This window comes from Entelurus aequoreus, linkage group LG11 (assembly GCF_033978785.1).
Source record: "Entelurus aequoreus isolate RoL-2023_Sb linkage group LG11, RoL_Eaeq_v1.1, whole genome shotgun sequence".
Taxonomy (NCBI): Eukaryota; Metazoa; Chordata; class Actinopteri; order Syngnathiformes; family Syngnathidae; genus Entelurus; species Entelurus aequoreus.
This window is the reverse complement of record NC_084741.1, coordinates 24,516,945-24,531,648: the sequence shown is the minus strand read 5'-3', so window position 1 is coordinate 24,531,648 and position 14,704 is coordinate 24,516,945. Positions and strand designations below refer to the sequence as shown.

General features: G+C 46.3%; 1 protein-coding gene across 8 annotated transcripts in view; it reads left to right on the top strand.

The window, feature by feature from the left end:
- The window catches only part of lta (lymphotoxin alpha (TNF superfamily, member 1)), a 48,018-nt gene that overhangs the window by 31,757 nt on the left and 1,557 nt on the right, over positions 1–14,704 (top strand). For 4 of the 8 annotated variants that reach the window (XM_062064165.1, XM_062064163.1, XM_062064159.1 and 1 more), the window contains 4 exons: positions 5,382–5,453; positions 12,594–12,717; positions 12,956–13,007; positions 13,190–13,222. In XM_062064165.1, the coding sequence (XP_061920149.1) occupies positions 5,392–5,453; positions 12,594–12,717; positions 12,956–13,007; positions 13,190–13,222 (271 nt within the window). In that variant the 5' untranslated portion in view covers positions 5,382–5,391. Of the gene's footprint in view, positions 1–4,399; positions 4,684–5,381; positions 5,454–9,757; positions 9,791–12,593; positions 12,718–12,955; positions 13,008–13,189; positions 13,223–14,704 lie in introns of those variants that run through there. The other 4 variants (XM_062064166.1, XM_062064160.1, XM_062064164.1 and 1 more) reach the window with 3 other exon arrangements.

The window sequence follows — 14,704 nt, the reverse complement described above, 5'->3', positions numbered from 1 at the left end:
ATAACTAACAAGTACCAAACTACATTGAGTAAGAGCGGGCATAAAACAAGTGCAAGTGGTGATGCTGAAACAGGCCCATTTCTTTCATTTGTAACTGACACAAATAGACTTAAAACAACAACAAAAACACAGAGGAAGTTGGAGGATTATTTATATACAATGTGTGTTCAAGAAATATATTTGTGGCGTCATGAGTGTTGATAATTATTTATTTGTGGGATTTCCTTATTTAGCTTTATTACAAACCGGAAAGGATCAGGAATTGAGCCCTGAGGCAGGCCTGGCCCTAACCAATCTGGCGCCCTAGGCAAGATTTTAGGTGGCGCCCCCCACATCGGCAGTGAAGTGTATATACTCACAAGAAACCGAATAGCTTTGTCTTTGACCTTTTTTTTTACTTAAAGAAAGCAAATTAACATATTATATGAGAACGTTATGTTATTATCTTTAACCGAATCACAGCAGTGCTCAAATTAAAAAACAGCATTCCCTCTCATGTGATATTGCTTAATTAACATTAACGATGTGCACTTTAACAACTAGGCTTACAACTATACCTAATATATAAAGGGGTTGAAAAGTGACTATTACCTGCAGGGCAAACATTAGCTAACCAGAAGGCAATAACAATGTAAACAAAAAACACCTGCTTAAAAGATCTAATACAAATGTCCCTGAGGAATGTAAGGTGGGAGTACTGTAATTACCTAACGTTACATTATTATTTTCCATAACAATTTAGCCCCCTCCACAATATTAACCCGACGTTAAAACAGAACTAGCTATTTATGTAGGTATGTGGGCTTGTATTAAGCCTCAGGGAGTTGAACGCCCCTGCCTTACATAGTTCCGGGTCACCCTTGGGCAAGGTGTAGCACCCGAATGCCCCCCCCATCAGGGTTACGATACCCCCCATGAACTACACTAAAAGAGGATGCGTTACCCGGCCCGGAGGAAGCCCGGGGCCCTCCTCCGGAGCTAGGCCCGGAGGTAGGGCTCGTCAGCGAGCGCCTGGTGGCCGGGCTTGCCACGGAGCCCGGCCGGGCACAGCCCGAAGAAGCTACGTGGACACACCATCTTCTCTGCCACGTGGGCCCACCACCCGCGGTCGGAACCAGTGGGGTCGGGTGCGCTGCCAAGTGGATGGCGGTGAAAGTGGAGGCTCCGGACGGACCAATTCGGGGCAGCAGAGGCTGACTTTCGGGACGTGGAACGTCTCTACGCTGGTGGGGAAGGAGCCTGAGCTGGTGCGAGAGGTGGAGCGCTACCGGTTGGATCTGGTGGGGCTTACCTCTACGCATAGCAAGGGCTCTGAAACCACACTCCTGGACAAGGGATGGACCTTGTTCACTTCTGGAGTTGCTCAGGGTGTGAGGGCACAGGCGGGTGTGGGGATACTCACGAGTCCCCGGCTGAGTGCCTGTACGTTGGAGTTCACCCCAGTGGACAAGAGGGTCGCCTCCCTTCGCCTTAGGGTTGGAGGGGGGAAAACTCTGACTGTTGTTTGTGCATACGCACCAAACAGGAGTTCAGAGTATTCAGCCTTCTTGGATACCTTGCATGGGGTCCTGTATGGGGCGCCGGCAGGGGATTCCATAGTCTTACTGGGGGACTTCAACGCGCACGTGGGCAATGACAGTGATACTTGGACTGGCGTGATTGGGAGGAACGGTCTCCCTGATCTGAACCTGAGTGGTGGATTGTTATTGGACTTCTGTGCTAGTCACGGACTTGCGATAACAAACACCATGTTCAAGCATAAGGATGCTCATAGGTGTACCTGGTACCAGAGCACCCTAGGCCAAAGATCAATGATCGATTTTGTAATCGTATCAGCTGATCTGAGGCCGTATGTTTTGGACACTCGGGTGAAGAGAGGGGCTGAACTGTCAACTGATCACCATCTGGTGGTGAGTTGGGTTAGATGGCGGGGGAAACCTCTGGACAGACCTGGCAAACCCAAGCGTGTAGTGCGGGTGAACTGGGAACGTTTGGAGGAGTCCTCTGTCCGGAAGGACTTCAACTCCCACCTCCGGCGGGACTTCTCTGCCATCCCTGTGGAGGTTGGGGACATTGAACAGGAATGGGCAATGTTCAAAGCCTCTATTGCTAAAGCTGCAGATGCGAGCTGTGGCCAGAAGGTCTTAGGTGCCTCAAGGGGCGGTAACCCTCGAACACCCTGGTGGACAGTGGTGGTCAGGGAAGCCGTCCGACTGAAGAAGGAGTCCTACCGGGGTATGTTATCCCAGGGGACTCCGGAGGCAGTTGCAAGGTACCGACGGGCCCGAAGGGCAGCGGCCGTGGCTGTGGACGAGGCTAAGCAGAGGGTGTGGGAGCAGTTCGGGGAATCCATGGAGAAGGACTATCGGGCGGCACCAGGAGGGGGAAGCAGGGAACCATCCAAGCTGTGTACGGCAAGGATGGGACTTTGCTGACTTCAAGTGAGGAAGTCGTGGGGCGTTGGAAAGAGCACTTTGAGGAACTCCTGAACCCAAATACATCAGACACACCCTCCCTGATAGGAGCAGGGCCTGAGGATGATGGGGGATCGACGTCGATCTCTCGGAGTGAAGTCACTGAGGTAGTTAGACAACTCCACAGTGGCAAAGCTCCGGGGGTTGACGAGATCCGTCCAGAAATGCTGAAGGCTCTGGGTGTTGATGGGCTGTCTTGGTTGATACGCCTTTTCAACATTGCGTGGAAGTCTGGGACAGTGCCGAGGGAGTGGCAGACTGGGGTGGTGGTTCCCCTTTTCAAAAAGGGGGACCAGAGGGTGTGTGCTAATTACAGGGGTATCACACTACTCAGCCTCCCTGGGAAAGTTTACGCCAAGGTACTGGAAAGGAGGGTCCGGCCGATAGTCGAACCTCAGATTCAAGAGGAGCAATGTGGATTCCGTCCTGGTCGTGGAACAACTGACCAACTCTTTACACTTGCGGGAATCCTGCAGAGGGCCTGGGAGTATGCCTATCCAGTCTACATGTGTTTTGTGGATTTGGAGAAGGCGTATGACCGCGTCCCTCGGGAGATCTTGTGGGAGGTGCTGAGGGAGTACGGAGTGAGGGGAACCCTGTTGAGGGCCATCCAATCTCTGTACAACCAAAGCGAGAGTTGTGTCCGGGTGCTTGGATGTAAGTCGGATCCGTTTCCAGTGGGGGTTGGTCTCCGCCAGGGCTGCGCTCTGTCACCTATCCTGTTTGTGATTTTCATGGACAGGATTTCTAGGCGGAGTCGTGGCCATGGCGGAGAGGGTATACGTCTCGGGGGGCTAAGGGTTGCGTCACTGCTGTTTGCAGATGATGTGGTCCTGATGGCACCTTCGGTTCGTGACCTTCAGCTCTCACTGGATCGGTTCGCAGCCGAGTGTTCAGCGGCTGGAATGAGGATCAGCATCTCCAAATCTGAGGCCATGGTTCTCAGCAGGAAACCGATGGTTTGTACAGTCCGGGTAGGGGACAGGACTCTGTCCCAGGTGGAGGAGTTTAAGTATCTCGGGGTCTTGTTCACGAGTGAGGGAAAGATGGAGAAGGAAATCAGCCGGAGAATCGGAGCAGCTGGGGCAGTATTGCAGTCTCTCTGCCGCACTGTTGTGACGAAACGGGAGCTGAGCCAGAAGGCAAAGCTCTCGGTCTACCGAGCTATCTACATTCCTACTCTCACCTATGGTCATGAAGTGTGGGTAATGACCGAAAGAATAAGATCGCGGATACAAGCGGCCGAAATGAGTTTCCTCAGAAGGGTGGCTGGCATCTCCCTTAGAGATAGGGTGAGAAGTGCAGTCACCCGAGAGAGACTCGGAGTAGAGCCGCTGCTCCTTCGCTTGGAAAGGAGCCAGCTTAGGTGGTTCGGGCATCTCGTGCGGATGCCTCACGAGCGTCTCCCTAGGGAGGTCCTCGTTGCACGTCCCACTGGGAGGAGGCCCCGCGGCAGGCCAAGGACCAGATGGGGGGATTACATCTCCTCTCTGGCCTGGGAACGCTTCGGGATTCCCCAGGAGGAAGTCGCAAATGTTGCTCTGGAGAGGGAAGTCTGGGGGTCTTTGCTGGAGCTGCTGTCCCCGCGACCCGATTCCGGATAAGCGGTTGAAGATGGATGGATGGATGGATAGCTATTTATTGATTAGCAATTGCCAAATCATGTAACATTAGCTTAATGCTAAAAAGCCAGGTTACTATCACATTCTGTAACAGACAAATAATTTAATGTAGGCTAACGTTACCTACCTGCTACCTCTGTCTTTTTCTCATTTCTCCTCCTCTTCTTTTGTCTTTTTTCTTCCCTGGGCACCTGACAGTTTTGGCCGTTTTGACATCTTGTGTTGATTTTTTGATGTGGTAAAAGTCATGATACGGGAAGGGAGGGGCGCACCGTGCGGGGAGATGGGGGGGGGGGGGGCGTAATGTTGTAACAAATAATATTTCTATTAAATAGGCATTATTTGCATTTTAATTAACGTGGGATTATTTTTTGTATTTAGAAATAATAGTACCAACTTTTTTTTTTTTTTTTCTCTCCAACATTTGTGGCACTGGCGTGGCGCCCCCTGATGGACGGCGCCCTGACCATTTGCCTATACGGCCTATGCCACGGGCCGGCCCTGCCCTGAGGGACACCGCACACAAGAATAGCATCTTAACCTGGCTCAAATGATAGAGCGGTTGTCCAGAAACTTGAAGGTCCCAGGTACAAATCTAGCTTCTACCATCCTAATCACTTGGGCAAGACACTTCACCCGCCTCGCTTCTAGTGCCACTCGCACTGGTGTATAATTGTAGACGAAAGTTTAGTAGTTGTCGTAGGCGCACATTGGCAACCATATTTCTGTCTGTCTACCCCAGGGCAGCTGTGGTTATAAATGTAGCGTACCACCATCCAATGTGAATGTGGAGTAAATGAAAGATGAGTTCTGAGTTCTCAATGTAAAGTGCTTTGAGTGTCTAGAAAGGCACTACATAAGTCTAACCCACGGGTGTCCAAATCTTTTGACTGGGTGGCTTAAAAAATTTGGCCGTGCACCAAAAGCGTACTGCATGCAAAGTAACACACACACATATATATATATATATATATATATATATATATATATATATATATATATATATATATATATATATATATATATATATTTATTGGCAAACAACTGTGTTTACTCGTTTTAAATCAAAATGACAGAAGAAAGTACCCAAATGACCCTGATCAAAAGTTTACATACCCCTGTGACTTTGATATGATAACATGCACAAAAGTTGACACAAACAGGTTTGAATGGCTAATCAAGGTTCCAATCCTCACCTGTGACATGTTTGTTTGTAATTAATGTGTGTGTATAAAAGGTCAGTGAATTTCTGGGCTTCTGACAGACCATTGCATCTTTCATCCAGTGCTGCACAGATGTTTCTGGATTCTGAGTCATGGGGAAGGCAAAAGAATTGTCAACGGATCTGCGAGAAAAGGTAATTGAACTGCATAAAACAGGAAAGGGGTATAAAAAGATATCCAAGGAATTGAGAATGCCAATCAGCAGTGTTCAAACGCTGATTAAGAAGTGGAAAATTAGGGATCCAGGTAGACCAGCAAAGATTTCAGCCAGAACAGCCAGGGAAATTGTTCTAGATCCACAAATACCTTCAGCTGAAATACAGGACTCTCTGAAAAATTGTGGTGTGGCTGTTTCAAGATGCACAATAAGGAGGCACTTTAAGAAAAATGGGCTGCATGGTCGAGTCGCCAGAAGAAAGCCATTTCTGCGTAAATGTCACAAAGTATCCCGCTTACATTACGCCAAACAGCACAGAGACAAGCCTCAAAACTTCTGGAACAAAGTAATTTGGAGTGATGAGACCAAAATTTAACTTTTTGGCCACTCGACCATGCAGCCCATTTTTCTTCCAATGCCACCTCATCTGGCTGGCGATGTGGAGGAGCAGCGGCTTTACTTTGAGCTCCTCCCAGATAGCAGAGCTTCTCACCCTATCTCTAAGGGAGAGCCCTGCCACCCGGCAAAGGAAACTCATTTCGGCCGCTTGTACCCATGATCTTGTCCTTTCGGTCATAAATCAAAGCTCATGACCATAAGTGAGGATGGGAATGTAGATCGACCGGTAAATTGAGAGCTTTGCCTTCCGGCTCAGCTACTTCTTCACCACAACGGATCGATACAGCGTCCGCATTTCTGAAGACGCCGCACCGATGCGCCTGTCGATCTCACGATCCACTCTATCCTCACTCGTGAACAAGACTCCTAGGTACTTGAACTCCTCCACTTGGGGCAGGGTCTCCTGCCCAACCCGGAGATGGCATTCCACCCTTTTCCGGGCGAGAACCATGGACTCGGACTTGGAGGTTCTGATTGTTATCCCAGTCGCTTCACACTCGGCTGTGAACTGATCCAGTGAGAGCTGGAGATTCTGGCCAGATGAAGCCATCAGGACCACATCATCTGCAAAAAGCAGAGACCTAATCCTGAAGCCACCAAACCGGATCCCCTCAACGCTTTGACTGCGCCTAGAAATTCTCTCCATAAAAGTTATGAACAGAATCGGTGACAGGGCAGCCTTGGTGGAGTCCAACCCTCACTGGAAACGTGTCCGACTTACTGCCGGCAATGCGGACCAAGCTCTGACACTGATCGTACAGGGAGCGGACCGCCACAATCAGACAGTACTCTTTGAGCACTCTCATTTTGATTTTTTTATGTTGAGTGGACGTTTTTTTTTATAACATCCACAAAGTTCAATAAGCAGGTTGTGTTATGTGTAAGCATATTTGTTGAATTTTTGTACTGGTTGATTTTATATTTTCTGAACCATGACTAGGGAAAGTTGTTTGGATTGGGTCATACAAGTGAATTCTGTACTTCACTAGCTCCTAGTACAATACGGCAGAGGTATTTTCATTAGCCACCAATTGGTGACAAATTGGCAGCCAACTGAATTGAATATGATACAGCGACACCACTACAGGGCAAATTGATAATTTAATTCTCAACATCTCGTGGGCCAGATTGAGAACGCCGGCGGTCCGAGGATCGTAGTTTGGACACACCTGGTCTAAGCCCATTATTAATATTATTAGATTTATGTAAATCCCTCTTAATGTTAAAAAACACAAATTAATTACCACAACTACTTATTATAAATGATCTTGCAGCCATTTCTACAATGTGCTTCATTGGGTGGTTTTAACTTTTTTTTGCAAGCAGTGGTTAACTTAAGGCCAAGTAAGCCACAATATGTACAGCAAATCATAAAATAATGTCACATATGACAAATAAAATGGGACTCAGAATATCACCCAGAGAGACACCACAAACAAGAATCACACTGCAACTGATTTCATCATAACCTTTTTAACATCTGACTTAATCAATGCACACATTTTTGCACATTTATAAAATCAATCATGCTTCAACACTAGCATGAATTTTATCATCCAATATGCTGAGTTTCGATCCCAGTGGTTGAGTTGTGTATAGCAACACATTAAAAGGTCAAATGGCCGAGGGGAAAAAACTGTTCAGGTGGCGGGAGGTGTGGGTCTGGATGGACCGTAGTCTCCTGCCTGAGGGGAAAATAGTTTGTGTCCAGGGTGAGAAGAGCCAGCTGTGATCCGACCCACACGCCTCCTGGTCCTGGAGGAGAACAGGTCCTGGAGGGGTGGGAGTTTGCAGCCAATAACCTTCTCAGCAGCACGTATGATTATGGCGCCCAAGAAACGGATGGAGTCCACAATGGAGACGGGGGTGGGAGAGTCAATCAGGGTGAGGGCGGGATGGTGGGGCTTTGACTTTCCTGAAGTCCAAAATCATCTCCACTGTTTTCTGAGCGTTCAACTCCAGGTTGTTGAGGCTGCACCAGGACGCCAGCCGGTCCACCGCTCTCCTGTAGGTGAACTCCTCGACATTTGCGATGGGCCCGATGAGGGTAGTGTCGTCCGCAAACTTGAGCAGCGTTTCCTTTTCTGGTGACTGGAGGTGCAGCAGTTTGTATACAGGGAGAAGAGCCAGGGGGAAAGTACACAGCCCTGACGAGTACCAGTGTTCATGGTTCGACTGTCCGAGACAATCTTCCCCAGCTGCACGTGCTGTCTTCGGTCCGTCAGGAAGTCATTGATCCAACTGCAGAGGGAGTCGGGCACGCTGAGCTGGTAGAGCTTGTCTCGTAGCAGTCCAGGGAGGATAGTGTTGAAGGCAGAGCTGAAGTCCACAAATAGGATCCTGGCGTAGGTTCCTGGGGAGTCAAGATGCTCCAGGATGAAGTGGAGGGCCAGGTTCACTGCATCATCCACAGACCTGTTGGCTCTGTAGGCGAACTGCAGTGGGTCCAGGAGAGGGGGCGGTGATGTCCTTGAGGAGGGGCAGGACCAAGCGCTTAAAGGACTTCATGACCACAGACGTCAGCGCCACCGGCCTGTAGTCATTAAGTCCTGTGATTCGTGCTTTCTTGGGGACAGGGACGATGATGGAGGTCTTGAAGCAGGACGGCACGCGGCATAGCGCCAGAGAGGTGTTAAAAATGTCAGTGAAGACAGGAGCCTGCAGATCCGCGCAGTGACTCAAGGTGGAGGGGGAGACACCATCCGGCCCGGGGGCCTTCCGTGTGTTCAGCTTCAAGAACTGCCGGCGTACATCCTCCTCTTGGATGGAGAGGGCCTTCGATGAAGTCCTTGTTCTTGGAGTCCTTTGATGAGTCCTTTAAGTCCTTTAATGAAGTGCTGGAGTTGGTGGTGGTGGTGGTGGTGGGGGTGTTAGGTTTGGGGGGGTTAGGGGGGTGATGGTGGGGGGGAGCAGAGCTTTGATGTCATTCATGACGACAGTAATGTGTGTTGAGGCCCTGAGCGAGAGTCCGGTCATTCAGGGCCTGGGGGGCTTTGGGCTTATAGTTCGTAAGGGCCCTTAGTCCTCTCCACACGGCTGCAGAGTCATTGGAGCTGAACTGTTCCTGTAGACGGTTAGAGTACACAGATTTAGCTTTCTCCACTTCTCTGTTGAAGTGTCCGTATACTCGTCCAGATTGTCCGTGGCCGCTCCAATTGCCTCCCAGTCTGTCGTCTCCAAATATGCCCGCAGCTCTCCCACAGCCTCAGCGGTGTACTTCTTAATGGTCTTCATAACAGGTTTAGCCAGTTTCAGTCTGTCTGTATGAAGGGATTAAGTGCACCATCACGTGATCTGATAGTCCGAGAGCAGCGTGGGGGACTGCATAGTATGCCTTGCTTATTGTGGTGTAACAGTGATCCAAAGTGTTCCCCTCTCTGGTCGGGCATTTAATAAACTGCCTATACTTGGGTAATTCCTGGCTCAAATTTCCCTTGTTAAAGTCACCAAGCACGATAACAAGAGAGTCCAGAAAATACCTTTCCACATGTAAGATCTGGTCTGCAAGCGTGCACTGAGCGTCATGCACGTCTGTGCTGGGCGGTATGTAGGCAGCCACCAGTATGAATGAAATAATCTCACGCGGTGAGTAAAAAGGCTTACAGTGAATGAAAATATATTCCACAGCAGGAGAGCAGTGTTGGGATATCATCGTCATGTCTGTACAACAGTTGCTGTTGATGAAGAAGCAGACTCCACCGCCTCTTGTTTTGCCGGAGAGCCCCGGGTCTCGGTCCGCGCAGAGAAGATGAAAGCCCTCCAGTTGAACCGCGCTGTCCGGGACACTCGCGCTCAGCCACGTTTCCGTGAAGCACAAAACACAAGATGAGGAAAAGTCCTTGTTTCTTCTCATCAGCAACGCTAGTTCGTCAGTCTTGTTGGGAAGTGAGCGGACGTTGGCGAGAAAGATGCTAGGTAAGGGCGTGCGCAATCCTCGTCTGTGGAGACAGACGAGGGCTCCCGCTCTCTTTCCTCTTTGGTGCGGTTTCCCTCTTTTGATCAAAGAATGGGCCAAATCCGCAGCTGACGCTAAAATGACCGGTAATAAATCCGTAGGGGTGATTGATCTGATGTTCAGTAGCTCTTCGCGGGTGTAAGAGCACGCGGACACACAATTTACGCACAAAAACAAACAAAACAGAGCGCACGAGAGCACAGAGGCAGCCGTGATCGGCGCCATGATGATTGAGTTTTTTTGTAGTACGCTATTTTTCCTTTGTGACAATAAGTTTAAATCTGATCGCTACATTTTTATCATATCATTATATTTATTTAAAATCTAGTGATTACTGCGTGCAACGACGTACATTTGGCCTGTTGAAGAGGTTCTTCCCAGCAGGCACTGTCACATGACTATATTTCACCAAATCTGACATAATTACTAATAACATTTGACTACATTTCACCAATCAAACAGATATACTTACACATAATACATACTGTAAAAAGTGACATGAAGTCAGACGATGCAGCATAAACACTTCAATATTTAATTACAACATAGGAAAATGTACATTTACTGTATATTGGGTGCTGTCATATGTGTCTGTAGAAATGTTCACATTTCAGCCTAAAATAATTCCACTTCCAATTAGAGAAAACATGTTGTTTATGTTTTAGCTGCGCATATGGAATCATTAGCCTTGTTATTAGGTCATTAGTTCTAACTCGTACATGGAGCTAAAGGTACACCGCTTGTTTGGTGTTTAGCATCTATTGTGCCCATAAACTCAACAACAAAAAAACATCCTAAAAGCGCCAACAATTTTCAATTTATATTTTGTGACCTGAATACTAACCAAGTATTAGCGATATTTCTATTATAAGCGCTAACGTTAAGGACCTATTTTTAGTTGCGCATTGATCAAAGCGACGTAATTGACTTATGCTGCTACATTGAGCTGCCTGGCCGCTGGTGAAGTTAATTATAGATGATAAATCAAGCCTCTCACCTGGATAGTAGAAGGATCTGGCCATAAACCAAGAAGTTGATCAACTTTGACAGCCAACTTAGACCCGGAGTTGGCGAGAAAGACACAAAAAGACACTTGTTTGCACTCACCTTTTTAAAACCCTTCACAAGGATTATGATTCATTCTTCATATAAACAAGAATATATGAACATCACATCAATGAGAGCAGACATTGTCCAGTAAGTGATTGTTTTTATTATGTTTGTTGGCCCAAATAGTCTGCCGTAGTAGTTGTTGAAGGGAATAAAATAGTGAATGTTGTGATGTGTTTGTGAAATTAATACGCCGCCGTATGCTTAAAATAAGCAAAATACGTAAATATTACATGTTATTGTGAATGTGCCTGTTACTACATTACATATACTTACAGTATGTATATAAAATATCAATGGATGTTTTTTAAGAGCGCTTTATAGTCGGAACAGCATTTATTTACGAGTTAGAATGCATAGAAAAAGAAAAACATACAGTATGTGTTCTTGTCTCACATAAGCATTGTGAATGATAGGCAAAATAAAATAAAAAAGTGCAGTTCCCCTTTAATAAATCAGAAGTTACTCACCTGTTACTCAGCACTTGAGTAACTTTTTTCACAGTATATTCTCAAGTGATTATTTAGATGACTACTTTACTCTTATTTTAGCTAGTACATTATTTGTCTGCTTTACCCACTTCTGCATTTAATTATACAACATTGTTCATTATTTTATTGAGACGAATGCATTCAGATTAAAGTTAAGAGTGAGACCGAAAATGGAAGGTAAGATGGTGTGACCTACAAATGTGGGAGTTCACAAACCACCCACAACACTTTGAACGCTGCCTGCGAGGGTCCACAGAAAGAGGTCTTTCTAGGTCACCACCTCTCGCATAGTTTAAGTGTTATTATTTTCATCCTTATGCTGTTTTTTTCAAGGTAATTGTCCAATCTAAGCCTAATAACAGCGCGGCGTTTATTTTCCAAAGTATTGACGAACCGCACTGGATTTTGGTTTCACGCATCCAATGAAAGGTTCCACGTGGTGTTTCTCGCTTTCACCCGGCACGCAACATAGTAGTCGGCCCTTTAACGAAGCCACCTACGCCGCAGCCTCCGTCTTCCTCCCTGTAAGACCACAGAGGACGATATCATCTCACCTTCACACATGGCAGGGGAAATAACCCTAGAAGTGGTGTTGGAGAGTCCTCAGTAGAATTTGGGCAGCGAGAGTGCAACACACGTTGGGTAAGTCTCTTACAAATATGAATTCATCTCTGACATTCCTGTGGTCGATTCTTTGAAATATTTGATTGGATGATTAGTCAAGGCAATTTCACAAAAGAAGAGAGATAACCATCACGCTTTGCTTTGATCTTTCACAGACTTTTTAGTAAACACAACAGATACCAGAAAGGAAGAAACGGTATCATTTAAAAAAAAAGTAAAACATTTTTTAAAGCCCCTTACCAAAAGTTGTTATTAAAAAATACTTTTGTCTGCTTGTCACGAAATCCAATTTAAAGTGATCTCTGTAGGTTCTAGCCCAGTGTACCAACTTTTTTTTAAACACCTGAACACCTCACCTTTTTTGTTGTAGTCATCGGACCGAGAAGCTTGTTACTAAATAAGCGAACCAGGTAGTTTGCGAAGCAATCGTCCGTTTTCTTCCTCATACCGACAAGAATAACAAACAGCAAGGACTTAGTTGGCTAAAGGAGACAAAGCCAATAAGCAAGTGCACCTGTTTTTGTGTGGTCATTCACAGCACAATGGAGGTTCCGTCATCGTCCAACAAGAACGTGCTGCTGCAGGTGTGGTGCGGTCTCCTCACCGTGGCCATGGTGGTCATGGCCGCGCTTCTTGTGACCATCAAAGCAAAATCCAACGAGGTCAGTCTGTCCGGGTGGACGCCTGGAGTCCCACAAAGTGCTCAGGTGGTTTCCCTTAAGGCTGCCTGGCCTGAAGAATTGTCAAAAAAAGCCAACTATGATTTATACAGTCATGATAAATGTTCTCTAATGTTCTTGGGATTTTCTATCAAGCAGCTTTTTCACTTGTCCTGCTAGGGGGAAAAAATCTGGATCCCCTTGTCCTGATTGACAGGCTGACATGTAGTTTCTCTTTCAGGATGGACTTTCACTACCTACACTGACAAGGGCAGATCATTTCCGCCCAACAGGTACTTGGCCTTTAACCTCATATTGCTTTACAAATATAGTTTTATTGTCATAAAATGTAATTGAAGTCAGTCGGTAATTCCATTTCCTTCCTTAATTCGTTTGTATAGGATTTAAATTAAATGATAATATGTCAAGAACTGGTGCTACAACAGTTGTGAAACTCTTTTTTGTTTCTTTTCAGGATTGTCCTCTTCATACATTCAGCTAATGAAATGTAAGCTGTCTTGGATTTGGATTACTTGCTTTGTGTGAAAATGAGCATGAGCTTGTAAGGGTCACGTAACAATAAAGATAAGATAAAACATTAAAACCAGTAAACTTGCCGGAACCCCGCTAAATCATACAATAATGCATTATAACAGGGGTTCTTAACATTTTTGACCTAGGGGCCAACCTTTTCCACTACAAAAGGGCCGCGGACCCACTGAAATAATAACACTGAATTAGTTATCTTATTCTAGTTAAATAAATGTAGCCTACCAACAGTTTAACAGGATCCCAGCAGGCACAAGACATTAAAAACAACGTTGAGAACTTGTTGAATTAGGTCCTGACGTTGAGCGACTCAAACCTAACGTTGAAACAACATGCTTTTTGATGACGCTTAATCAATGTTGTGTTCTGACGTTGATTTGACCATTGAAATTTGGTCATTTAAAGTTAAAGTTAAAGTACCAATGATTGTCACACACACACTAGGTGTGGTGAAATTTGTCCTCTGCATTTGACCCATCCCCTTGTTCATCCCCTGGGAGGTGAGGGGAGCAGTGGGCAGCAGCGCCCGGGAATTATTTTTGGTGATTTAACCCCCAATTCCAACCGTTGATGCTGAGTGCCAAGCAGGGAGGTAATGGGTCCCATTTTTATAGTCTTTGGTATGACTCGGCCGGGGTTTGAACTCACAACCTACCGATCTCAAGGCGGACACTCTAACCACTAGGCCACTGAGTGGTCACTAGGCCACTGAGTAGTAATTTACCAACCAAAATTGTACAACACAAATACAACGTTGAAAAAACACGCTCTTTGACAACGTTTATACAATGTCAGCTTGTGACATTGATTTAACCATTGAAATGTACATTGTTTAGGGCTTACCAGCACAAATATCACAAATAGGAGGGGACCCAGGGTAGACCCCTGAGGTACACCACAAAAGACAAACAATAAAACAAACAATAGCTTGCAACTCATGAACGGGGCTTGAAATAGTTGGTGGAATGCTGTGACTGTTGGGAATTTTTAAATTGTTTAGTCTAATTTTATTCTGCAAACATTCACCAATTGAACATCTAGTCAATCCTTAACCCTGGTGAGTTGTGCAGTTATGTCATTTTGTCCTTCTGTTTATAAAATCCAAGGTTCAAAAAGACACACAATATAAACATAAAAAGAAACTTCAATTTAGAGCAGAGAGCCATGTCTCATTCTGGCCTGCAAGTCTCAGCGTAGTAAAACACCCTCGGCGCATCGGGAATGATGCACGCCGACGACGGCTCTTCAGAAGCACTTTGACAAGCGCCGTCAAAACTCCACGCCCACGTGTGCGGTCTGCAACAGGTTCAGACCAGTTTCAGTCCGCCTAAAGTCATTCTGAGACGTGTAGGACGACAAGGACACGGCCGCATCTAATTTTAGCACCGATGCAATGGGCAACACACAATATAAATGGTGTGACATCACCAGTGTGGCAACG